At 45.9% G+C, this 25,335-nt stretch overlaps 1 protein-coding gene across 7 annotated transcripts in view; it reads left to right on the forward strand.

The window, feature by feature from the left end:
- FGFR2 (fibroblast growth factor receptor 2) overlaps nt 1-25,335 on the forward strand; it is a 101,492-nt gene that overhangs the window by 73,307 nt on the left and 2,850 nt on the right. For all 7 annotated transcript variants that reach the window (XM_081073632.1, XM_081073631.1, XM_081073633.1 and 4 more), the window contains 8 exons: nt 4,809-4,960; nt 7,805-7,926; nt 10,538-10,648; nt 12,835-13,025; nt 19,304-19,426; nt 19,988-20,058; nt 21,743-21,880; nt 23,349-23,454. In XM_081073632.1, the coding sequence (XP_080929758.1) occupies nt 4,809-4,960; nt 7,805-7,926; nt 10,538-10,648; nt 12,835-13,025; nt 19,304-19,426; nt 19,988-20,058; nt 21,743-21,880; nt 23,349-23,454 (1,014 nt within the window). The remainder of the gene's footprint in view (nt 1-4,808; nt 4,961-7,804; nt 7,927-10,537; nt 10,649-12,834; nt 13,026-19,303; nt 19,427-19,987; nt 20,059-21,742; nt 21,881-23,348; nt 23,455-25,335) is intronic.

Raw genomic sequence — 25,335 nt, forward strand, 5'->3', positions numbered from 1 at the left:
CCCTTTGAGCCCTTATCTCGCCACCTGATTTGAGGTGGTGAGAACATTTTGTTTGGCTGGAGGGCAGTGGTGAGCAGGGCTTCTAGCAAATGAATATTAGAACTCCAAAGCCTTATGTTCTGGTTTGGGAACGTGGATTCACAGTCTACTGAGTCAGGGTTTCTGTGGTTTGCTGTGGTCCGGAGGTGCTTGTTAGTTCTCAGGAATAAGCACACACATGTTCACCACCACTTTTGCCTGCTCTGTTTTCCCTGAGGTCCCTGCTAGTTAGTTGTTCAAGTTAATCTAGTATAAGGAGATAACATGGTGTCCTGGTGGCCCTTTAAAAAGAAATAAAATTACAAAAAACCACTTCCTCTGCTTAACCTCCCATATGTACTGTGGAAATACACAAAAAGCACATTTAGTTAAAAGTTTGATTTATGGCACATGTAAAGAGATTCCGGAAAGTGAGGAAGCTGAATCGAGACTGTGAAAATACATGCTGAGAAAGTGCCTGCCAGGATTTGGGATTGGGAAGACAGTTTATTAGAGTGTTAACGTTGATTGTTTATAGATGACTTAATTATCATCATCAATGGAATATTTTTAAGTTAGATAAACAGGAAACCCTGGAATTGAAAAAGAATATCTGATAGGGAAGATGATTTTGTGCAAAAAAAAGAGGAGGGGTTATAATCTGATAGTGCTGAATTAGTCACAGGATTTGAAGTTGGGCAGTGGGAGTTCCTTGAGGGGCATGGTCTGGAGGAAAGACACCTCAGTAAAACATGGCATTTGAACCATGGAAGAATCGCCTGCAAGGGCTCTTGCCAAACCCTGGAAACACGTTAGCTCTCAGAGTAAAACGGAGTGAAGAGAAAGCCAGTCATACTTTACAGTCCCAGAGGGGATTTTAAAAGCATAATAAAAATGCATGGAGGTAAAATTAAGACATACCTCCTTAGAGCGATTGAAATCTATATTTGCTTAACTTTTGGCATTTTCTTACCTTTTTTTCCCTATGTGTTTTTTACAAAGGTATTTTCTGGGTTTGTGTATTGAATCTAAACCTCTACACTTAACCTGAACTTAATTTCCATAAGTAAATCCTTTTTGTAAACACAGTTTTTACGTTTTAATAATAATGACAGCAACCAAGTTTGGAAATCTTTTCCATTTTATGAACTTTCACTTGAGAATCTTGTTGAGAGACTCTGTTTAGGAGAAGATGGATATGTGTATGAACTTCTGCTACAGGTTAGTGGGTGAAGATTCCTTTTGGGTCGTAGGTTAGCCACAGAGCAGTTAACTTCTGACTGAAGATTCAGTTTTTCTGTTCTTACGTTGCCTCTAAGCCATATTTGTCATTAGGATGTTCTGACGGTCCACCTTTGCTCCTGTCCTGGGACTGTCCCCAGATCCTCTGTATATTCCAGATCCTCGAACACTTTATTTACTGGGTTTGCTCTTCCGTTTGCTGCAGTCCATCCTGGCTGTGAGCAGAGGGTCTCATCTTCCAAACCAGGAAGGCATATCCTATTGTGCAGTCAGCCTGTAAAGCCAGCGGGTTTTCTTTCTTCCTCAGGGCACACAGTATGACATATGGCACATTCTGAGGTTCCAGAGAGGGAGCATCAGAAGTTCCGCAGAGGGAGGTGCCATCATAAGCACCCTTGGGTCTGGGCAGCAAGTGATTCTAGAAGGGTGCTAAGTAAAATGACTGGTGCTTGTAACAAATGTTAGGTGAGCTCTTAGCAAGTGCTATGCTCAGCACTAAACACTATAAAGAGGTGACCTCATTTCATCCTCATTGTAACTCTGTGCAGTGAGAAACGTTCCAGTTTCCTTTTAACAGATAAGGATTCTTGAGTTTAGGAAGGTTAAGTGACTTCTTGAAGCTCTCACAGTCAGTGAATGTTAGACCTGGGTCGGGGACCCCGACAGTCAGACTGCACAGCCCCCCATGGGTGCAGTTGGTCAAGGTGCTGCCTTCCAATGCAGGGTCCCACTTCCTAAATGATTAGCAGAGGAAGGGCACAGCTAGGGTTGGCTGCTTGGGTAGGGGGCCGTCACTGGGGTACCTGCATGGAAAGTGCCACAATACTCAGCCTGGTAGCACAGAGAAGAGGTGAAAACAATGATCTCATCATTTTTAACTCATTCAAGAAGTTAGTATATTTCAAGCATATGCTCCATTTTCTTTTACCCGAGACATGCCTCAGTTGAGATTCTTATCATTCTAAAAAATATTTTTATTGTTTAAAAAAATTTGCTTTTTTTAAAACATGAAAGAGAGATGTATGCATGGTCATAAAATTCAAATGGTCTAGAAAGTTCTGAAGTGAGACTTATTCTACCCCCTCCCTCAACTCCTAATGTTTCTCCCCCAACTGCTAAGTTTCTTATAATATGCTCTCTGAAAAGATTGTCAGTGTTCTTTTGGAGGCTGCTTTCACACATGGTATTCCATAAGCCTTGCTGATGAGTGCATTGTTCTTTGAGGACAAGGCACAGAAGCCCAGATAATGGCTCTTCACCAGAACTGTGCCCTCCCGGTTTTTTCCCCATGAATTTCTCCTCACCATTGATTGCCACCCACCATGCACCCTGTAGTGGGGTCCTGGGAACCCTGCCAGTTCGGTGATGATGGCTACGCTGAGGGACTATCCCGCCTTGGGAATCTGCTGGATCTCAGCCTTTTGGGGGGTCTGTCTCATTTCACTGCGAGGCTGACTTTTACTGATTTTCTGGATCTTTTTGCCTGTGACCTTCAAGTGCAAGTTCCCAAAGAATGGGGATTTTTGCCTCTTTCTGTGGGAGAATATTCCAGAAGACTTTTTGGTCTTTGTGAATACCAGCCTCCTTTTGCACCCACAGCCCGTGGCTCTGACACAGGGCATTAGTATTTGGGCAAGTATCTTTAGCCACACCTGTTCCGGAATCTTTCTGAGCCCTTCACTGCGCCTGGACCCTTTGACGTTTACGTGGTCAGTGGAAACTGGAGATTTGATGTTCTCCTCTGATGGCCCTGCCTCTGAGGTCAGCGCACTGCAGTGAGATCGGGCCCCACATGGGGTCTGTGGAGGGGTCTTTGAAGCTGTTGTCTGTTTGGCCAGGGCGGGTCTCTGCCTAGTTCCTGTCTTCAGTGGGAAGGCAGGGGTGGATTCCATGGGTGTTCACATTTACCTTTCCTCCTCTCCTCCTTGCTTCTACCGTTTGTCTGTGTGACCCAGACACTTGGGTGTGAGGCTTCCGCCTCTTGGAGCCTAGTCTGTCCACGATGCTTCTCTTAGCTCCAAAATGAATGATTTTTCAGTTTCTTTTGGAAAAAAACTATTTACAATGCTCACAGGAAATAAATGTTGCTCATTTTGTCTACATAATAAAATTTAGGACTAACTCCCTCTGCCCGAAGCCTTCTCAGAAGGCTCAGAAAAGTACTCGTCTTAAAAGATGATAGAAATTTTGCCTTAAAAATTACCTACTTCTTGATTTTAATACTGAAACGTGCTTCCTATTCTCAAAGCGATTTTCCTCCCAACCATTCTTGGTCCTCTTCTCGGGTTTCCCATTAAGGGCAACCTGGGTTTACGAAGGAGAGAATCAAGTTTTCTGAATAGGACGTTCCCAGAGAACTACAGGTTCCCTGTGGGAAAGGTCCAGGCTCCACCTTGTGAAAGTTTATCCCGACTCATTTGGTCCACCTGCACTCAGTCTTGGCTCCTTGATTTAAAAGGTGTTTGTAAGCACAGCTGGGGAGGACGGTTGACATGGGCAGTCATGCAGGGGACAGAACCAAGGTGGGCGGGCAGGCGGGCTGCTTTGACAGGTTATGTTTAACCCCAACCATCTTTGGCCAAAGTCTTGGTTTACAGTAAGGTGGTTCAAGCATCCCATGAATGGACCAAATTGTGGAGTAATCCTCTGAGGGAGATCCTCAGAGGAAGCACATGTTTTGCTTCCTAGAAACTAGCCCAAGGAAGATGATATATTTAAGAAATGGCCATTTTGTGAGATGCAGATTGAAATGGGTGAGGGTAAATGAGAAACCTCACTGAAGCCCCACACACCGCCAGGTAGGAAAGGAGACTTCCCCGTGCGATGGGGAATAAAGACGTATTTTTCTTTCCTTTGACGCTTCATCCTATTCAATCCACCAGGTCCTGAAACGGAAGTTGACAAGAGGTAGTCATTCGATTTTCAGTGAATGGCATGGGCATCAACGGGTACCCGGAAGGAGTGGGGGGAAGCACAAATGGCCCCCAGTGCCTGGGTGTCAGGTTACTTTGAATAAAGGCGCTTGGAGCTACTGGAATGCCTTTCACATTCAAATCCTAAAGCTAGTTCCTGGGGATATTCTCCTTTACATTTCAAAAGACAAAAATATTGAAGAGCTGATCGCTCCCAAATTCTTAGGGAATTTCACAAGCGCAACATTGATTTATGATCTGGGCTGGTCTACAGGGCGACTGATTACTGGGGCTCCGGGATAGGTAATACCTGAGGCATCAGTGAAGCCCGTGGGGTTTGTCTCTATGCCCTCAAGTGACCGTACGGAGGAATTAGGACGGAGAGAAGACTTAACATTTTGATCGAGCACTGTCTGCAAATGTTTGAAAACCAGGCCTTAGGAACACGCAGTTTGGATGAGCTCTAGTACTGCATCCATGGGAGGAGATGGAATCCAGTGGTTTTGGTCTTACCTTCGTGATTTTGGCCACTTTTCTTCCTTTCTAAGAGTTGACCATCTGGCTGGGCTCTGGCTGGCTTCCAGCCTTATCAGGTGGAGCCAGGATTACATCTGTGTCCCTGCATTTTGTATCCAGGTTTCTGCTGAGTCCAGCTCCTCCATGAACTCCAACACCCCACTGGTGAGGATAACCACACGCCTCTCCTCAACAGCAGACGCCCCCATGCTGGCAGGGGTCTCTGAGTATGAACTGCCGGAAGACCCCAAGTGGGAGTTTCCAAGAGATAAGTGAGTACTTGTATTGAGCACAGCCCAAAATGGAGACTTAGGTATAAATGAGGATATTGGAGGGACATTTTCTTTTTACGACCCATGACTACAAAGGCTTGGCTGTGGTGAAGTCAGCCGGAGTGAGTGACATTGTATTACTAAATAACCATGTCCTGGAAAAGAAAAGAATTGATTCTCTCTCTCTAGTCTCTTTTTTAAAAAACAGTTCTTTCAAAACAGCTACTAAGCCATGACCGGTCCCCAAACAAGATGGTACCTTGTTAGCATTTTTTAAGACTTTCTAGACAATTCAAACCCAAATGGAATAAAAGTGGAATTATCCTATTTTTTAGAACAGATCTGGCATTCCGCCTTCAGGTTACTAGAATTTGACTGTTCTGTAATTCATTTCTATGGCGATATTAGGTGTAGGATAGAAATCATCTTAATCTTTACTCAGTGTTACTGTTTTTAATGGTTATTAATGTAATATCACGCTGAAAAGCTTCAGCTATGGTACCTGATGTTGAATTTCCTGTCGTCCATAATATTTCCCTTACTGGATGATGTAGAGATGCTCCAATCGGATGTTCAGTCAGAGTGTAGCCATCTGGACTCTTGGCTTCAAGTCCAGGTACTTTGGGCTTTGTTGGGCTGGATTTGAATCCCAGCTAGTGGCTGGGCAACCTTCCCTGAGTCACCTGATGCTCTTAACTTCATCCCTATGAACTGAAGGTCACGGTACAGACCTCCCAGGACTGAGCACAGTTCTTAGCTCATGTGAGTTGGCCTCCCTTTTGTTTCCCTTCCTGCCTTGGTAACCTGGGTGCTCTGAACCGCAAACCTCAGCAGTCAGTGGGACAAATCTTGGGCTAGTAGCCTTCTGTTTTCCAGGTGGGGACCAACTCCCAGGCCTGCCTCCTGAATGAAGTACGATGGTCATTGAAGGGCCATCAGCTCTCTTTTCTGGGTACCTCTGGTGGTAATTAGAGTCCAAACAGCTTGAGAGTAGTGGAAGGTGGAAACAGCTGACTGCACATGTGCGTGAAATCAGCTGGAATGAGCTCTTGACTTGCTTCCATACAGCTACCCTAGTTTTCTTGACATTAGCAGTATCGTCCTGAGATTATGTCAGAGAAGTGTTTAGTTGCTACAGAAGGAGCTCACACACAGATTTTCAAATAATATAGAGATCAGCTTTTCCAGAGGCTGGATGATGAGCTCTGTTTGGAAGGAGAGGTAGCTTATACAACACTTGGAACTTTGATTCTTACAACTCCACACCAGTTTTGTTTCCCAGCAACCAATTTAGAGAGATTAATGTGCACCGTAAGCTACGACCAAATAACTGTACAGGTATCATTCTGTTAAAGTGTTAATGAAAGTAATTTCCAGTTTGTTTATGTACCATAGGAAGATGACCATTCATTCATTCATTCATTCATTCAGGACTTGTTTACCTGGGGAGGCACCAGAGAAAACACAAAGAATGGTTTCTTTATCTACAGAATGTAGAGAGAGAAAAGGGGCATTTCTCGGAGTTCTCCCAGCTCCTTGGTTTGATTCTACAAGTAGGTGGGTGGGTTCACGTGCACATTACTATGTAGACATAGGGCTGAGCTGGGGAGCTGTGATCACATGGTAAGAAATGGCAGCTCTCAGGTTGTCGGTGGTTTTTGCCACCTGTGATGCCGAAGTCAACAGTGGGAGTCTGTATGTGCCGAGCTGTTAGCTCCCACCCCGGGTACCGCTAGTGTGGAAAATCTGAGTGCTGAGCATTTCCAAACAGTGTTTAACACAAACGGAGGTGGAGCAGATTTCCAATGAATGAAGGCTATTTAGAAGCAGTTTATTAGATTGGAGGCAGAAGTTGTACAAAGAAAGGATTGTTATGCTTGTAGTAGTAGGGCAATAGGACATAAATTAGCCATTTTTCCAACGCAAATGTTTATTTTCTGCCAAGATATTAAATTTTAGTTCAGCATAGAAATGGAATGACCTCAGCATAGCAAACGTTGCCCTCAGTCTTTGCTTAGCTTTTGCAAACCCTGTGTACTCACCATAAATACAGTTTGCTAAGGTCAGCTCAGTACTTTGCTGTGTTAATGCTTAAGAGAAAAAAAAAACCACCACATTCATATGTACTCCAAAGACCTCTCCATTCTCTTGGTTTCTGGAATGCTATTAGTATGATGTGTATAGAGCTTCTGAGCTTAGAAATTTAGTTTGTTGTGTTCACTTTGGGTTTTCTTCATTATTAATTTTGGGTAGTCATAAGGTTTTATAAACTATTATGTCAAAAAAAAGAATTCCCTCCCCAAGTTTCAGACTTTTTTTTTTTTTTGCCTTTAGTGAAAAATTGGAGAGATGCTTTGAAATGTGTTTAAGATTCATAGTATCATGTAACTTGGCCCCAGAATGTGACCGTAAAATCCACTGGTATTTGAAGAATAGTGATTTTAAAGACATCACTTCAGAGACAAAAAATAAAAACAGCTTTGACGGTATTCTTTTGAGGCATTCTGAATTACGAATATTCGATTGGCTCAAGATCAAAAGCTCCTCCTTGTTACCACTTAGGAAAGCTGACCACCTCACTAGCAAGGCTCCCTTCCGTAAAGAAAATAAATCCAGAATACAAATGTGAAACTTAATAGCTGTTCCGCCAGTAATTGACATTCTCTAAAACGTCACTAAGAAAATACTCAAGCGCGCGTGTACCCCATGTCTCATTAGTTCCATATGATAAATGCTCCATGCTTTTGCAAGCCGCTGAAAGATTTTTATATTTAGTTCTGGAATTTCCCTCGCTGCAACCCCTTCACCAGATGCTGTGTGCTAATCCCCTATTTACACATTTAGGCTGACGCTGGGCAAACCCCTGGGGGAAGGTTGCTTTGGGCAAGTGGTCATGGCTGAAGCAGTGGGAATCGACAAAGAGAAGCCCAAGGAAGCAGTCACGGTGGCAGTGAAGATGTTGAAAGGTGAGTGGGGAGGGGGATAGGTGGGGGCGGGGTAGGTGGGGGTAGGGACAGGCGGGGCTGAAGCAAGGGGGGAAAGTCTTATCAAGAATGTTCCTTTTGTGGCATGTGAACTCTATCGTGGCAGCGGGTCAGAGGGCACATAGTTGACCTAGGGGTTGAGGAGTTTTCAGTATAAATCAGCATCTTGGACAGACTATTTATCTTGTGCTGTGTGCACTTATAAAAAAAAAAAACCCGTTTTGTCAGAAAGGGGTAGCCTCCCATTCTTCATTCCCTGTATATTTGTTTGTGCTTAGAAGATACCAGCTCACATTTAGTCGGTTAATTCTGATGAGTGTTGGTATGTTGGTCTCTGGGCCCAAACCTTAATTTACAAGTTAAGGAAAATTGGCATTTTTGCAGCGAGCAAGGAGGGTTGGGGAAAGGAGGCCACACCTTCTCTTTCGTGAGAGGAATGAAGCAGAAACGACACTGGTCTGGGACAGTCACTTAGAAAGCTGAAAGGGAGCTAATGGGATTGGTGCTGGTGCAGAACCTTTTGGGACGTATAAATAGTTACCCTGCGATGTAAACGTCAAGTGGCATTCATGGGAACCTGAACATTTCTGCATTAACCTTCCAACCCTGCATCATGCCTAGGTCCACGGAGTGTAAAGAACTTGTAACCATTAACTGCTTCCTTCTGTGGCATTCTTTCATGGAAGGAGTTACAGGGAACAGTCACATGATAAATTCAATGGTAGGGGTCTCAGAAAGGACAGCCCAAGCTGAGATTGTCCCACGGGTCCCGGCAGAGAGGTCTGTTCTGGGGATGTTGGGTTCCTGATAACGTTGTAGGCGCTCGAGAGTTAGACCTTTTCTTTGTTTTGTGGGTTCTCCTGGGATATCCCTCTCTGAGGGAAAGTAGCAGGCTGGAAATAGTTTAGAAGCTGTTGAATCTTAAAGCTATTGATCGAATGGCTCCCAAGGAAAACTAGGGTGTTTTGAGCTGCTTCCCACCTGGTGGTTTGATGCAGGGGAGGATACTTGTTGGCTCCACCCACAGTGGCAGCCACCTGCCTGCGTCCTGCGTGGCCTAGGCCTGCCTTATGTGGCAGGTGTGGTGCACCATGTGCCCTGCACAACCCAGCCTTGGCAACCTCTGGCCACAAAGCAAGGATGAGTGTTGGGGGAAAGGCCCAGGCTTCCTGTCTCTTGCAGCAGAACTTCCGTTTTGGGTTATGGAGCTCAGAGTTACCTGCGGATACTGCAGGAGGGGAGGTCTGGGCCTTCTGTTTCTCTTGTTACACGCTGGCCGGCCTTCTGTGTTAGGATGGAGAAGGACTTTAGTCTCAGAGCCCTTGTGACGTGCCCTTTTTATAGCCAGTGGGTGCTCAGAGACCGGACGAGAGAACACCCTGAGTGCTGAGACACAGGTGGGGCTCCTCCCTCTACTCAGCAAGAGCTCAGTCCTCTACACACGTCAGTGTAGATTTTACACTTCAGTCAATTGTGTTGCTCTTCCTTTTGTGAAACTCAAAAGCTTTATTCAACATGGCTCCTAGCCGTGCCCTTATCTCACTTTTTTAATAAGTCCAGATTTTTACATACTGAATTAGCTTGAAGTGACAGGGGGTGGGGTTGCAAACAGAAAAGTCTTGCCATGTTTTAGAAGCTAACTATGGGCCCGTGGATGCAGGACCTAAGCCATTCTTGCCTGAGATGATAGACAGAGGTTTATAAAACTTTAAGTTTTTAGGATGGGAATCACAAATCCCTTCGAGAAGCCTACAGAAGGCATTGGACCATCTTCCACCAAGAACGCATGTGCACCCACACACTTTAAAAAAAAACCACACACTTTTAAAAAAACATTTAAAAAAATTTTTTTTATTTATTTTAAGTGTGTTTTTCCCGGACCCATCAGCTCCAAGTCAAGTAGTTGTTTCAGTCTAGTTGTGGAGGGCGCAGCTCACACTGGCCCATGTGGGGATTGAACCAGCGACCTTGTTGTTAAGAGCACCATGCTGTAACCAGCTGAGCTAACCGGCCACCTGCACCCACACACTTTTTTACATAGTTGTGGGGTGTCCCCGAAACCCATCTCTGAATGTTCTCAGGACTCTGAGGGCTTGAGTTACCAACACGTGGTCTGCAGAAAGTCTGTAGTGATTTGAGGTGCCCCATCCTTCCTCCTCCTCCTCCTCTCCAGATGTCTGCACGGTTGCTTTCAGGCACCATGAAGTTTGATGTTGTTTTCTGAGGCACCTTGGACCTGCCTAAGGATGGGTTTATTTCACGTTTGAGTTAAACACTCCACGTGTATGAGGTTTGCTGGAAAAGAATTGCCCTCAGTGGCAGAGGCCTCTATTCTAGGTCTGACTTTTGACCCTATGGACCCCAAATTAACTATTTGATGTGGAGTAGGGCAGTTCCCCGTCTCGACTTTTGCCCAATAAAATGAGGGAGATGACTTGGAAAAAGTCCTTTTTTTGCTGGAAAAGAATTGGCCTCCGTGTCAGAGGCCTAAAAGTCAATTTCATGCTGTTTCCACGAAGTTTTCAGCAATGAACAGCAGCCGCCGATGGGTTAGAAGAAATGAACTGATTTTTAATTTACCTAATGTTCGCAGATGATGCCACAGAGAAGGACCTTTCTGATCTAGTGTCAGAGATGGAGATGATGAAGATGATTGGAAAACACAAAAATATCATAAATCTCCTTGGAGCCTGTACTCAGGATGGTGAGTAGCAGGAAAAATGCTTTCATTCAGATTCTCCACAGGTCAATGTTAGTGTCATGTGGGAAACAGTTGGATTTTTGGGTTTGCTCCTAAGGACACTTCAAGTGCAAGTTTAAGTTCTCTTTAAAATCCCCTAAGGGAAAAAAAACTAGGAAGATGGGTCTGGCGTTGAACACGAAGGGGACTTTGTGACTTGTGGGGGGTGGGGGGGTACTCAGGAAAGATGGTTGTTGGGCGACTTTGGATGGGAGGGCTGTAGGGCCCTAATGTTCGTAGGGCATAACCCGGAGGGTGTCTGGAAAAGGCGGTCTCCTTATGTTTTTGTTTTGTGAATGCTAAGAGAAGTTTCTCACAATAAGGTCCTATGTTTTGGTTGATAAGTTCTCTTAAAATGGGGGTTGAGGAAGCCAGGTCTTGCTCTGGGCAGCAGATGCCCACAGAAGGGCTTCCAAGCATAGCTTAAAAGAGGAGTGAGGTATGAAGGGACATATCACCTTCCTTAGTGGGGAGAGACCCCTGCTTCTGTCATCTAAGAGCTCCCTGGCATTTTGACAACAATTAATCAGTTGAAAATGCCTCTCTTTGCCTCAGCAATTTCTCTTTTAGGTCTATACCAGTAGTCGAGGATGGTTGTAAATATTTTCGGCTATGTGGCAACTACTTATTTCTGCTGTTGTAATGTGAAAGCAGCCACAGCCAATACTGAAATGAGTGGGCTTGGCTGTGTGCCAAAAAGTTTTAATTACAGAAACAGGCAGTGGGCAGGATTTGGCCTGTGGGCTATAGTTTGCCAGCCCGTCTTCTGCGGTGTCCATGGAGAAATGACTGCACATGTGTACAAGGAGACATGCATAGGAATGTTTGTTACACACTGTTTGTCAGTGATGGCTCCAATCTGGAAGCAACCTACAGGGGAATGGATAGATGCAGTGGTGTGTTTATATGGCAGACTATATAGGCATACCTTGGACATGCTGCAGGTTTGGTTCCAGACCACCTCTATAAAGTGAGACGCATTTTTTGGTTTCCCAGTGCATATAAAAGTTATGTTTCCACTCTCCTGTAGTCTGTTGAGTGCAATAGCATTATGTCTAAAAAAATGCTAACTGTAATTTAAAAATACCTGATTGCTTAAAAAAAAAATGCTAACCGTCATCCGAGCCTTCAGCGAGTCATACTCTTTTTGCCGGTAAGGGTCTTACCTCGATGTGGATGGTCAAGAATGGTGGTGGCTGAAGGTTGGGGTGGCCGTGGCAGTTTCTTAAAAAAGGCGGCCATGAAGTGTGCCCCATCGATTGACTCTTCCTTTCCCTTGAACACTCACGGGCCAGTTCAGGGCTATGAATTGGCCTGTTTTCAATATTGGGTCTCAGAGAATAGGGAGGCCCAAGGAGAGGGAGCAGTCAGAGCACACACACCATTTATTAAGTTCTCAGTCTTGTGAGGGCGTGGTGTGTGGCGCCCCCAGTTCCATTTGCAACATCAAAGATGACTGAGCACGGATCACCACCACACATATAATAATAACGAAAAGTTTGAAATATTGAGCAAGAATTACCAACATGGGACACAAAGTGAGTCAGTGTTGTTGGAAAATGGCGCTGACAGACTTGCACCTCACGGGGTTGCACAGACCTTCCATTTGTGAAAAATGCAATATCCGTGAAAGCACAGTAAAGTGCAGCTCAATAAAGGGAGGTGTGCCTGTGTGTCGCTGTTAAAAGGAATGGTCTAGATTTATTGTCAGCCTAACTGGATGTCACAAGGATAACATGGAGGGGAAACATGTTGCAGAGTTATATATCTTTATCACTCATTCCTGGGATTAAAGTAATACACTGTTTATTGATCCATATGTGTATATAAAAGAGTTCAGATGAGCGGGAAGGAACACATTGATGCTCTCCATTGCTTTCCAGGAGGGTGTAGGTGAGAGCGTGGGATTGAGTGGAAAGTCACTCCCATATCTCGGTGTAAGTTCTTAAAGACGTTGGAGGCCGTCTTGACCAGGTGTCGACTGTCATTTGGGGAGATTAGAAAGCAGGTGTGTGTGTGCTTTTCTGCGTGTTTAAATGAAAACAAACAGAAAAAGCACTGGGTTGTGATAACTAAAGCTCCTTTGCTGAGCGGCCTGAGGGCAGAGCCTGGGTTCACTGCTTCAGGGAGCTTGTTCTCTCCCCCCACAGGGCCACTCTACGTCATAGTTGAGTATGCCTCGAAAGGCAACCTCCGCGAGTACCTCCGAGCCCGGAGGCCACCTGGCATGGAGTACTCCTATGACATCAACCGTGTTCCCGAGGAGCAGATGACCTTCAAGGACTTGGTATCATGCACCTACCAGCTGGCCAGAGGCATGGAGTACCTGGCTTCCCAAAAAGTGAGTGCTTCACGTTCTCCTCGGTGGGCTGGATCCCACTTACAAACGTCTTTGAAGAAAGCAGGCCATTTGGATGTGCTCATTTGCTAAATCAAGCCCTTGCTTGTCTTGTGCAACCGGGGAAACATTTCTTGCATTATTCATATTAGGGTTAAAAGCGAAGTGGCCTCGTAAACCTTCAGTGATGTGTAGAGAGGAGGAGAAAAGGTGTCTCTTCTCTGAGACGGGGCCGGGCGTGACCGTCCCAGGATGCAGGCCTCCAGCTTGAGAACAGCTGGTTTAGAGCACGCTGCCATTAATTCTGATGATTTGGGGGCTTTATTTGTTTGATAGTGGGTTTTTGGACACAGACTTTCTTTCAGTGTGGTGTTTCCAGTTTCAAGTTTGCAATGTGCTAAAAATGATGATCAAGAGAAGGGATATTTTAGTAATATTGAGTCATGGATATTATTTGGGTTTATTTTGTCTCATTTAGTGGGTTGACCCTCTGTGGTTAGAAGTGGGCCAGGTCCCCTGAGGTGAACCCCCTGCATTCTAAGAATGCCACTTGTCATGGAACTTGAAACATCTGAGTTATTCCAAAAGCAGTTAGACAGGTGCCCATATGTCCCTCTGGGGCATTTAGGATGACACTTGGGTGGGTGCGGTACTGCACAGTTCCCTTCTTGGGCAGAGGTGGGGTCAGACCCTACCTGCATTGGAGCTTGATGCAGCTTTAGGAATTCCTCAGGTCCCCAAAGAAGAGAGAGTCTCTGGCAGGAGTGGACCTCCTGTCACCTGGGGGCCGGGCTGGGTCGTGGTTGTGTCAGTCTCACGAGTGAGTGAAGGAGCCGCTGATCACACAGCATGTAGGCATTTGGGGTGGGTTTGGGGTGCTGTGTTTCAGTCCCTGCTGTCTGTGGCCACATGGGAACATTGCCAGAGCTATCACACATTCTGTGTTTTGTGTTGTTTTGGTGTTTTTGGTTTTGTTTTCAAGGAAGTCCAGAGCTGAAGACTTTTTTCCTATAAAATCTCCCAATGTATAGATTTTAGAAAACGAAAGCGCAGTTGTGCGTTCTGCGGTAGTGTGTGTGTGTGCATGTACGGGGCGGGGTGGGGGGGTTGCCAATCGAAAAGCCTTTGGCACAAGGAAACAATTCGATTGAGAATGTGGAACATGCGACAAGACATCACTTCAAAGTGTCAGCATCATGAAAGACAAAAAATGTTGGGGACACAGTTTCAGATTGAAGGCGGCTAAGAGACGTGACGTGACATGCAGATGGTTGATCCTAGACTGAGTCCTGTTATGGTGGGTGATGGGGGACAGCTTTTATAAAGGACGTTGATGAACAATTGAAATTTGAATATGGACTGTATATTAGACAATACGATTGTCGGGGTTAAATTTGGGGTGTGGGGAGAGTGGAATCATGTGCAGGTAGGAGGTACAAGCTCGAGGATTTAGATGTGAAGTACCGATGAGGTCTGCAACTCACTTTTAAATGGTTCACCATAAAATATGCCTGTGTGCACGCGTGAGTGGGGGGAGGTTGGGTATGGAGAGAAAGAAACCAGACAGGCGAGTGGCAAGCATGGATATCCATTGTTCTGTTTCACCTTGTCTGTAGTTTTGAAATATTCCTAAATAAACCCCCGGAGAGGACAGCCTGCTGCCTTTTCTGACCCTCTGGTCTTGGTCACCCCGGGCACTCGCTGTGTGCGAAAGGGGGAAACATTTGTTTGGACGCAGCGAGCTGCTGCTGCTAATACAGAGCTAGCTGGTAGTAGGGCTGCCTAGTCATTTTATTCATCCTCAGCAAATATTTCTGAGCATTCCTGATTCAGATGCCTCGTGCCCCAGGTTGGCTGTTATAGAAAGTGGCCAGAACGGACATAGTCTTTGAACTCTTGGAGCAGGAACTGTGTGTGACAGTAGGAGAGGTGAACAATAAATGTGGAAATAAACGTATGTAAAAAGCTGAGACAAGTACTGTGGAGAAAGCAAACAGTGTAGAGGTGGGAACAGTGGGGGCTGGGGTGGTTAGGGAGGGAAGGTGGCTGGCTGGTGAGCACGCCCGCAGAGGGACACGCAGTGCAGAGACTCTGAGGAGGAGAGGAGGGTGTGAGATGTGGCTGGAGACGGGCAGGCCCAGCTCATTTAGGACCTTGCAGCTGTAGGCAAGGTCTCTGGACTGCACTCTTGGAGCTGCAGGAAGCCCCTGAGTGGTGCGGGTCGTGTGATCAGGTTTGTGGGGTAAAGCTCACTCTTGTGTTGCATGCACAGTGGGTTGGAAGTTCCGAGTCCTATGAAAGGTGGTGGTGGTTTGGACGAGGGTTACTGGCTTCAAAGACACTAGAGAAATAGATTGATTTTGGATACATTTTGCTTTCAGGTTAGTGAATGGATTGATTAGATGGGAGAGGGAGAGGAAGAGAGATCCAGGATGAGTCCTGGGTTTCCAGCTTGAGAAATTGGATGGTGTTGCAGCTAGCCAGGATAAAGACGACGAGGGGCTGGTCTGGGGAAGATGGCCGGAGTAGATGTCGTTGAAATTTCAATGCGTACTTAGAACTTGTGTGAGAATTCAAGAGCAGATGTCGACCCGGAAGCTACAGGCGGAAGCGTGGCTGACTACACCTTGGGAGCCAGCAAAGGAAGGTGTAGGTTCAAGCCATGGGGATGGACGAGGTCATTGGTGGGGGTCGGTGGGGATATGGTTCACAGAGGCCACAGGAGGAGTTTCAGGAAGGTGACTGGTCAGCGGGGGGCCCTTCTGCTCAGCATGAGGAGAGAAGAACGTGCATTGGAGCCGGCCGGTGGAGCCAGTGGCAGACGCCCCCTGACCCCCCAGTCCAGAGGTCTTTGACATCCTTCCTGTGTTAGAGCTGCTTGGTATGGTGGAGAGAGAACCACGAGTCGGGTGAACTGCGAAAAAGGGCAAATTGAATACATTTTAGAATGACAGACTGAAAATACCCTTATTAATAGTGTTATGATAATGGAAATTACCATTATTACTAATCGCTACCAGTTTTTGAGACCTTAACATCTGCCAGCATTGGGGCCAAGCATTTTATCACATACAATATCACCCATAACCTCAGAACAACTCTGAAGTGGGTGTGATTCTATCCCCATTTTATGGATAAGGTGCTGAGGACTGTTGGAAGCGCCAGCAAAGCGTTGAGGCGGGTGTGTGTGAATCACTGACCTCATTGTAGGTCTGCAGAGTAAAGTGGCTGGTCCCAGGCCTGGCCCTTTGGTTCTCTACCCACCCACCCATTCAGCTCCCCAGCCTGCCCTGCTCTCGGGTAATCCCCGCCTCCCTCTGGACCGACAGGAGGGCCCATGAGATGCCTTGTGGAGGGCTTTGTTCACTAACATGGGGGAGGGTGTAGAAGGGACAGAGTCGCATGTTCTTGGGCTTTGCAGGGTTCTAACACCCGGTGCTGACAGCCACACGCAGCTAAGGACCACACCAGGTTTGAAGTGGTAGATGAATGTCTTAAGAATGGTCCCCATGAGTGGAGCCTACTTCCAAAAATGGAGAGCTTATTCCTGAAGGTGGAGAATGAAGGAGCCGGACAGTCAGAGGCCGGACAGTCAGAGGCCGGCCTCCCCACACCCATTCCCTCATAGTGGGTGGGAGGAGCTTGTTAGAGACCTGTGTCTGGAAGGAAAGGGCACAAAAACAAAACAAAGAACCTGACGAGTGAGATCTCTGGCTCGTTACTGAGGGAGTGTAATTATGAATTCAGCCCAATAAACACTTTCTGGGCCAGGCTGTGTGCTCAGCGCTGGGAAGTTACAGGTGTGAGTGGGGGGCGGGGGGGCGGCGACTCTGGGGCAGATGAGTGAAGAAACAGCGTCATCTATACAGTAATACAATTAGGTAACGGGGTATTTGAGCCTTATACAAATTATGAAAGCCTTGCTATTTTTCAGTTCAAACTACCCTATTTTTACCAAATCCTCAAAACAGTTAAACCTCCAAGGCGTTAAACCCGAGTAGGTTTTTTTTCTTTTAAGTAAGTCCCAGCTTCCCTGTCTCACAGGTTGCCGTGTGACTTGAATGCAGTCAGCAGAGGTACCCAGCACACTGTCTGGGTCAAAGGGGGGTTAGTTTTCCTTCCCCGAGTGACCCATTGGCTTTCACTTACTAAAGAAATGGAAGACCAAACAGTTGAGGGCCCTAGTTCTGTAAAGTGGTCAGCTCTCTGCGCTGGAAAGCAACTCAGATTTCTGCACGTGATGGGAATTTGGCTTGACTTCTTTTCTTTTCTTGGGTTTGGTTCCAAGTCTCTTCTTGCTCAGCCCAGCGTGAGGGCCTTGGTGTTTGCTCTCACCCTGGGATGCAGAAGGTGGGTGCTTTATCGGGCTCTCGCTGAGAAGATGGTGGAGGTCGCCATCACGGTATCGCTGCGCTGAGCCCTGATGTGTGGTCAGAGCCCAGTACGTGGGAAGCCAGATTCTACTGACCACACAGTTGCCAAACGCACAGAGCTGGTGTCGGCAGGGAGCACACTGCCGGGAGAGTTTGGCCCAGGCCTTGGAAGTTCAATTTGAAGAGGCCTCCAAAACCAGGAACGCAGCTCCCACCCCAGCCAGCTCCCCAGGCGGCTGCTGGGAGCTCTCACGTTTCCTGCTTCCGTCCTGGCGGGGCTCCGGCACGCTTGTGGGCTTTCCTGCTTTCCCTCTTCTGATCTTAGCCTATCCAGGGGGCCACAGAAGCATATAAAAACAAGGAATGGGGGTGGTGTGAGCAGAAAAAAAATTCCTCACTTACTCTTCATAGACAGTTTGGCTTGCTCCTTTTTTATTTCGCCTTTTCGTGGAGTGCCTATCTAACATCAGCCCCACTTGAGCCTTGTTGAATGGATTATTAAGACTCTCCTTCATATGTTCGTTAACCATTGCTGGGAACCTGTGAAAAAATGTTTGATACGGATGTTTTTTCACTTCTTTACACCTTTCCCCAAAATAAGGGGATGATGATTTGGGAGCCTCATACCACATATCGTGATGAAATTTTGGTATATTAAAGTGCAACTAAAACACAACAGCGAGTGTGTCATTTGTAGAAAGGAAAAATAGAACTTACAATGACCGGACCTTTATGAGGCCAAAGAGTTAGTGTCAGGACTATAAATCCAGCTGCCCTGGAGTGAGCATTCCAGCTTGTTTTATCCCCATGTTTGTGGCAACATAGGTTGGGCCCCTTGTGGGGGCTAGGAGTCTTGCTAGGACTGGACTGAGACTATGGATAGACAGGTATTGCCCATGATACAAGGCAGGAAAGGACATGATCGATCCTTTCAGAAACACCACACACATGCAGGCAGCATAGAAGGTACAAATAAGACTGAGTTTGGGAGCCTGGGGACCTGTCAGGTATGCAGCGTGGCCATCTGTGAGTGTGAGGGCTGGGCGGTGATGATGGCCTGGAATAAGCAGTTAGCAGTGAGACTGCAGTGGGGTGGACAAATTGGAGAGGCATTTGGAGGTTGAAATCAACAGAACTTGGGAGGAGTGTATAAAGAATTCTGGCGTATACCCCTCTGACCAAGAGAGACCAAGAAGACAAGAATTAGGGGAGTGGGCCATCAATGTGGAAATGGCCTGTTGAAAATGAGAACATGGTCCCAGGAGAGAGGTCAGGATGGAGAGAGGAATTTGCAAATCTTTAGGATGTACCTAAGAATCGAAGCCCTGAGGATACGTGTGTATGGAAATATACAAAATTGATGGGACATTTCTTCTACCTTGGGGACGGGAAGAGAGGAGGTGGCCAAGGAATCTGAGTGGGTGAAGAGAAAGGAAGAGTGTGAGCCTAGAGAGGAATGGGGTGACTCAGTGGGAGGACAGTTTTCAAAAATGAGCAAGAAGCCAACAGTGTTCGGAACTGCAGGGAGGGAAAGATTTGAGGCAGTAAGAAGAGGACATTTGGGTCTGACAAGAAGTTCTTCATAACCTTTCGAAGGGCAGGGATGGGAACAGGTTGGAATGTTGGAGGAGTGACCAGGAAGTGAAGACCATGTGATGTCGGAGTTCAGCCAGCTCTTCTGAAAGTTTGGCTGTAAAGGGCAAGAGATCAAGTGTTGAGATAAAAGATTTTAGGATAATCTACTACAGATCTTGTACACAGGAGGCTGGTGGTCTCGGTCAACTGTAGATAAAAGAATGTGGTTACTTAGTTAACCTGTGTGCTTTTCTGTCAGAAGACAGTATATTTCTTTTTTATCCTTGAAGTATTTTAAAATGAGGTGTTGTTTTTTTTTTTTTCCGGTTTCAGTGTATTCATCGAGATTTAGCAGCCAGAAATGTTTTGGTAACAGAAAACAATGTGATGAAAATAGCAGACTTTGGCCTGGCCAGAGATATCAACAATATAGACTATTACAAAAAGACCACAAATGTAAGTCTATGGCAATGATATAGTGGGAAGGGGGGGGAGGTGTCACAGAATGTTCCAGAAGAAATATGTGGAAGTGCTGATGAGGCTTCATTCCTCTGCCCTTCATTTCTGTTCTCTTGCCTTACTCTTCACAAACTTCTCAATAAGCAAATTTTGACTCTCTTTAAGACACATTCAGTATATGTGAAACATTCATACAGAGTAATCAGCAGCCTCTAGGATATTCAGAAGACTCTGCCAGTAACTTTTCCTTGCAAAGATTAGGGCTTGGGAGTGTTTTTGCCTAGAAGTTGGTCAGAATGTGTCTGCGTACTAGGGAGATTGGTGATGATAACAACCCAAGGGAAAAACACTTTGTTTTTCACGTGCCTGAATCTGTGTATCTCACACGTTATGGGTCGTCCCACTTGGACCTTATTTCTGCTCTGACTGGCCAGTGAAAATCACTGGAGCATTAGCTCTTAAAATAGGGCACAGCCCGGTTGAGACTGCTAAGTAAACTGGTTTCGATATATTGGTTTGCTTTTTATTTATTTATTTATTTTCCATCCACACTCACAGGGGCGACTTCCAGTCAAGTGGATGGCTCCAGAAGCCCTTTTTGATAGAGTGTATACCCATCAGAGTGACGTGTAAGTAACTCCCCTTTCTCTGGCTGCTCCATCGGGTTGACTTGCAAAAATAGTGCATGTTTTTTGCCTTTCTTCATTCTTTGGCGCTTGCTGTGTTTTGTACATTCATAGAAGGTGCTGGAGCTGGCCTTCTCTAGAAAGGATGGATTTTATGGTAGGCTGGTCACCGGTGCTCGGTTGTTACTAACCTGCCTGGCTTCAGAGTGCACGGGACGTAGGATGGCTCACCTCCTCTTGTCCGAGTGGAAGTCCCCTCTTTGAATTTATTCACGGACGCGCAGCTACTAAGCTGCTATCTCATTTGCCACGCTGTTGGTGTGTGCTTCACTCCCTTAGTGAAGGAATCCTGAAACTTTCCTCTGTGAAGGTGGTTTGTCGAATGTCTCCCAACCCAGGGTTGTCCCTAGAGGGGGAGGCTGAGTGGTACTTGGTCCTGCTCAGGTGACCTTTGCAGGGTCTGCTCACTGTTTGTTTATCTTTTGAAAAAATTCTGACTATCTTAGCATTCTTGATAATTACAGAAATATAGTGAGCCCCGTATAATATTTCTATCTATTAGGATACACTTAAAAGTACTATCAGGGTCAGGCTCCAATTGGTATGTTCGAATTATAGATTTGGCTGAAAGATGTTACCGTTGTGGGAAGCTGGGTGAAAGGTACAGAGGATCTCTCTGTACGGCGTCTTGCACATTTACAGGAATCTCTAATTATTCCAAAATAAAAAGTTTTAAAAAAATCAGCTGAGCTGTGTTTGTGTGAGCAGGAGGGCTTCTGGGGTAGGCACGATTCCCCCCTCGCACAGAGGGGCCTCCTCAGCAGTACTGGAGGGAAGGCGTTTCTGTAGCACGCACAACTGCCTGTGTTGTGCTCCCTCTTTGGTTCTGCACAAACTGGGGACAGTTTCATTTCTGAAACTTACCCAGATAGAGTCAGTAAGGCTGTGTTTCCAGAGCCATGATGACATAGCTAAATGCAGGATTCTCGGCTTGATTATCCCAGGAAGTGAGCCTCCTGAATGAGGCTCAGAAAGTTCAACTGTGGGTCTCTACGAGGTCAGGTATACATTGTGCCCTGTGTGATGTTTTCAGTTTCTGTTGTATGAAACTCAGCCGGGCACAGGATACTTCCAATCGCAATGCCAGCCCGGTGCTAATTCCCCTCTGTGACCTTAATAGGTCACAAGCCTTTGTGCCCTCAGATGCTTCACTGGCCATGTTGGGCAGCTGTTACCTTGCAAAATAAGCTCGCTAGCCTTATTCTGTCATTTGCCTGTCCTGGTAGGTCACAGCCCTTGGGTTGGGCACATAGGCCAATGGAAGACTTGGTTGGGAGCATGAAGAGCCTTGCAGCTTAGGATTCGGGGTCTTCACATTGCTAACACTGCATTTAAGACGAATAACTTTTGAGAGTGACAGAAGAAGAAACCCAATCCGAAATCTCCACCAAAAGGAAAAAGAGTGATGGTTTACCATCACTTGTCTGTTGATGGAAAATTCAACTGGAACATCCCCAGAGATGCTCCTTGTGGGCAGGAAGGGGCATGTAGGGTGAACTGTAGGAGGCCACAGGTCATCTGTCTTTGAACGGAAGGAGCGAGCGCGCGTGTAGTGTCTTAACTGGGCACGTCTGGCTTTCGTGATTCAGGCGGGTTAGTAACACTGTGTTTTCTCCCTTCTCTGCAGCTGGTCCTTCGGGGTGTTGATGTGGGAGATCTTCACTCTGGGGGGCTCACCCTACCCAGGGATTCCCGTGGAGGAACTTTTTAAGCTGCTTAAGGAAGGACACAGGATGGATAAGCCAGCAAACTGCACGAATGAACTGTAAGGGCCGTTGTCTCCCCCGAAACGCAGTGGACCCACCACTCCAATAGCACTTCTCCCGACTTATTTCGGTTTTCTAAACACGCTCTAAAAAGAAGAATTGCTGAAGCTTTCTGGGCTCCATCCCAGAACTGAGATAGATAGCTACACTGACAGCCATGCCTGTCCAAAAGAAAGAACATCATTCTGAGGTGTATGGAGTGAGTTTTAAATCACAGAGGGTGTCGGGCTGCCCGCTGAGGGCTCCCGACTTTGCAGAGTAGAACGGGGTGACCTTCCTGGGCCACTGTGCTGTGCCTCGCTGTTGGCGCTCCTCAGTGACAGGAAGGTACATCTGGCCCTCCCTCACACACAAGCTAGGAAGCCATGGAGCTTGTCCCCGCAGGGTGTAGGATCAAAGAAGGAACACAACCTTTCCTCACAAGTTGCGCCTCGCCCCAGCACAGCGAGTGGACCGCGTGCTCCTGCAGCTTTTTTGTGATCACTGAAAACTGCTATTGTAGTCTGACACCGACCGCCTTTCCTGAGAGCAAAGGAACGAGTGTCTGGTTCCCTCTACTTTCCCCCATATTTTTAGGGCAGAGAATTAAAAATCTGTCCAGGTGCCATCCTTAGAGTACCAGATCTGACTCTAAAACTGTGTGAGCTGATTTCTAGAAAAGCCTGCCCCACACTGTTAGTGGAATTATGCTGTGTTTGTGACATGTGTCTTGTGCAGGAAAACCAGTGCTTTGAAAAGGGGCTCTCCTCCCTCCCCCAGGATTAACTAAGAAGAGTGATTGTCCCAGAGACTGCAGTCTGTGGTGTATCGTTTCCTGGGATTTTATATCTGTAATCCCATGAGTGCTTTTCGGTGTACAGTGGACGTCTGATGAATGGCCACATTTTATAGCATATTATATAAAGGCATTTATTGTGCGCCTTGTTGTTCCTATTGCTCTCTTTCTAATAGAGCAGGCCTGTCGAAACCCATAATCAAGATAAGGCCTGGGAGCCTAGGCCTATCAAAGAGTTAATCAGGAAGTTAATGTGCAGCTCAGCAACGGCCAATTAATTCATAAGAAACTTACCTTGACGTTGTGGTTTTCAAACTTCTTCTTTTTTTTTTTTAACTGAGGAAGCTTTGTCCACTAGAATTGTTAAAAGAAAACCCAAAGTATCAGGCATAGATCCTAGAAATCCCTGTGACACTGAAAACAAACAGACACATGTCTTTCTCGATGGCGTAGGTACCTTTGTCCAACATATTGGGTAAAGGTGTTTCTATCTATCCAGGTGCCTTGGAGAGGAGTGAAATAGTGACTGTTTTGGGAAAGTGAATCACCACCTTCTGATTTAGTTGCTTGAAAAGTTCCGGTACATTTTCATAATGGAGGGCATACCTTCGTATTGCCTATTAAAACTGGCTGATAGCCATGTATCTGGTGCTTCACAAAATGAATTCACCAAGCAAATCCATGTTTTCCAGGTATATGATGATGAGGGATTGCTGGCATGCAGTGCCCTCACAGAGACCGACATTCAAACAATTGGTGGAAGACTTGGATCGAATCCTCACTCTCACCACCAACGAGGTAAGGAGCTCCTTCCCAAAGCCCATGAGCCTTGCTTGGGAACCAGCTCGACTTTGTAAATGCAGCCTTGCCTGTTGGAGTCTGTGGCATAGTTTATCATGTCTCCACAGGGGTCAGGCAGAGTTAAACTGTGTTCCTCCCAAATCCTGATTTTTCTCAGAACTGCATTTTGAGAGTTCTGACTCACAAAACCAAAGATGGAGGGCTCTATACGTGAGGCCGCCCTGCATTGTGGCTTTTGGGTGGTAGGTCCTGGTGTGTGTGTGTGTAATGGCGAGTCGGGAAGGGAAAGAAATGTCCAACTGCAGCATGTGGGTTGCGTGGGAAGGAGTTTAGGAACATGGGCTGGTTGATTCTGTGCCCTGGTGATCAGTGAGAGAGCTGCTGGTGTTCCGATATCCATGGGCTTGGATGCAGTGAGGTCCTGCCCTTCCAGCTTCCATAGAACATGTGACCCAGCCCTCCATGACCCTATCTGGGAATGGCGTGTGGCTGGTCTCCATCAATGTGCTTGTCAATGTACACACAGTTTCCTATCATGAGTGACTTACATGATTTTAAGGGAAAACTTGGACCTTTTGTTAAAATATTTTCTATGAATTACGTGTAATCTGCATACTGTTCTGTCCCTCACTGCCCGAATTCAGCCATGACAGTGGCTGCTTCAGTGTGCAAATAGTGAACTCTGTGGTTGTGGAAAGAGTCTGATCAGAGCAGGAAAGATGATCAGCTCATTGAGGCCAGAGACATCCCACGATAGAGAGAAATGGTTAGTGAATGAATTTGTCATCTTTCCCAAGGATGCAGAACAGTGTTCATTCAAACAGGAAGAAACCCCAAACAAAGCCACAGTTGTCTTAACAACAACAAAAAGGTTAAAATTGCCTAAATATTTTAGAAAGAAAATAATACATTTATTTTTAAATCATACACTTAATAGTTTTAGAGTGATTTAAAAAAAAATTAAATGTTGTATGCAGCCTTACGCCAGCAGCATTATCTTATGAGTCTGACTGTGGCTGATAAAGGGAGAGATTGCATTTAAATGAATACAGCTGACCTTCAGAAGTTGAAAGGAAAGGAACAGTTCAAGGGGAAAAAAACACAACTTTCTTCTCCTGCCAAAATTGTTGTTTCTAGTATAAGTTCCTTTAACCCTAGACTTGGAATCCACTGATATTCCTATTTTTTTCCTATCAGATCTGAACATTTATGGCTTCATTTAGAAACTGGGAAAGCACTAAAGTTCCATTCTAATGATCTTATGTCCATACGCAGTGCTATATATTTATATGTTTACATTTAAAGTGGGACTGTTCATACTGACATTTACATCTAGCATCCTAAAATGAAAAAGCAGAATGCCCTATTGTCTAACGGATATAAAAATCGAAGTTTCTTTTCCTTCTGAAAATCATTACCATATGCTCAAGAAAAATGGTTCCATTTAGGACAAAATTTCATTTTTATCATTGTAAGCAAAAAGTTCGCTTTTGATGTGGTGGGTGTGTTTGTTTCCAGTTGTGTGGTTAATGCTGCTGTTGTTGGAACTGACACATCTCCCCCCCCCCCCCCCATTCTCGGATGGGGACTCTTTCTCTTGCCAACCCTGGTGATGAATTATAGTGGTTTTTTTTTCCGTCTTTTAAAATGTGGAGTCGCCAACATTCTGTGGGCTCTTTTCTGATAACACTGAGGCTGGTTGTGCTGTGGTCTGCACTTTTTTGCCCCCCCCCCCCCACACACACACAAAGGCATGTGTCATAGAACAGTTGAATTCTGGGTGTGTGAGTACAACAACCAGCCCAGTGTGCTAGCCCAGTTGAGGCAATTGAGACCCAGAAGTTCTCCAGTTGAGAAATCTTTTCATAGTTTCAGAGC

Source organism: Rhinolophus hipposideros, assembly GCF_964194185.1.
Source record: "Rhinolophus hipposideros genome assembly, chromosome: 15".
In the NCBI taxonomy this organism is placed as follows: Eukaryota; Metazoa; Chordata; class Mammalia; order Chiroptera; family Rhinolophidae; genus Rhinolophus; species Rhinolophus hipposideros.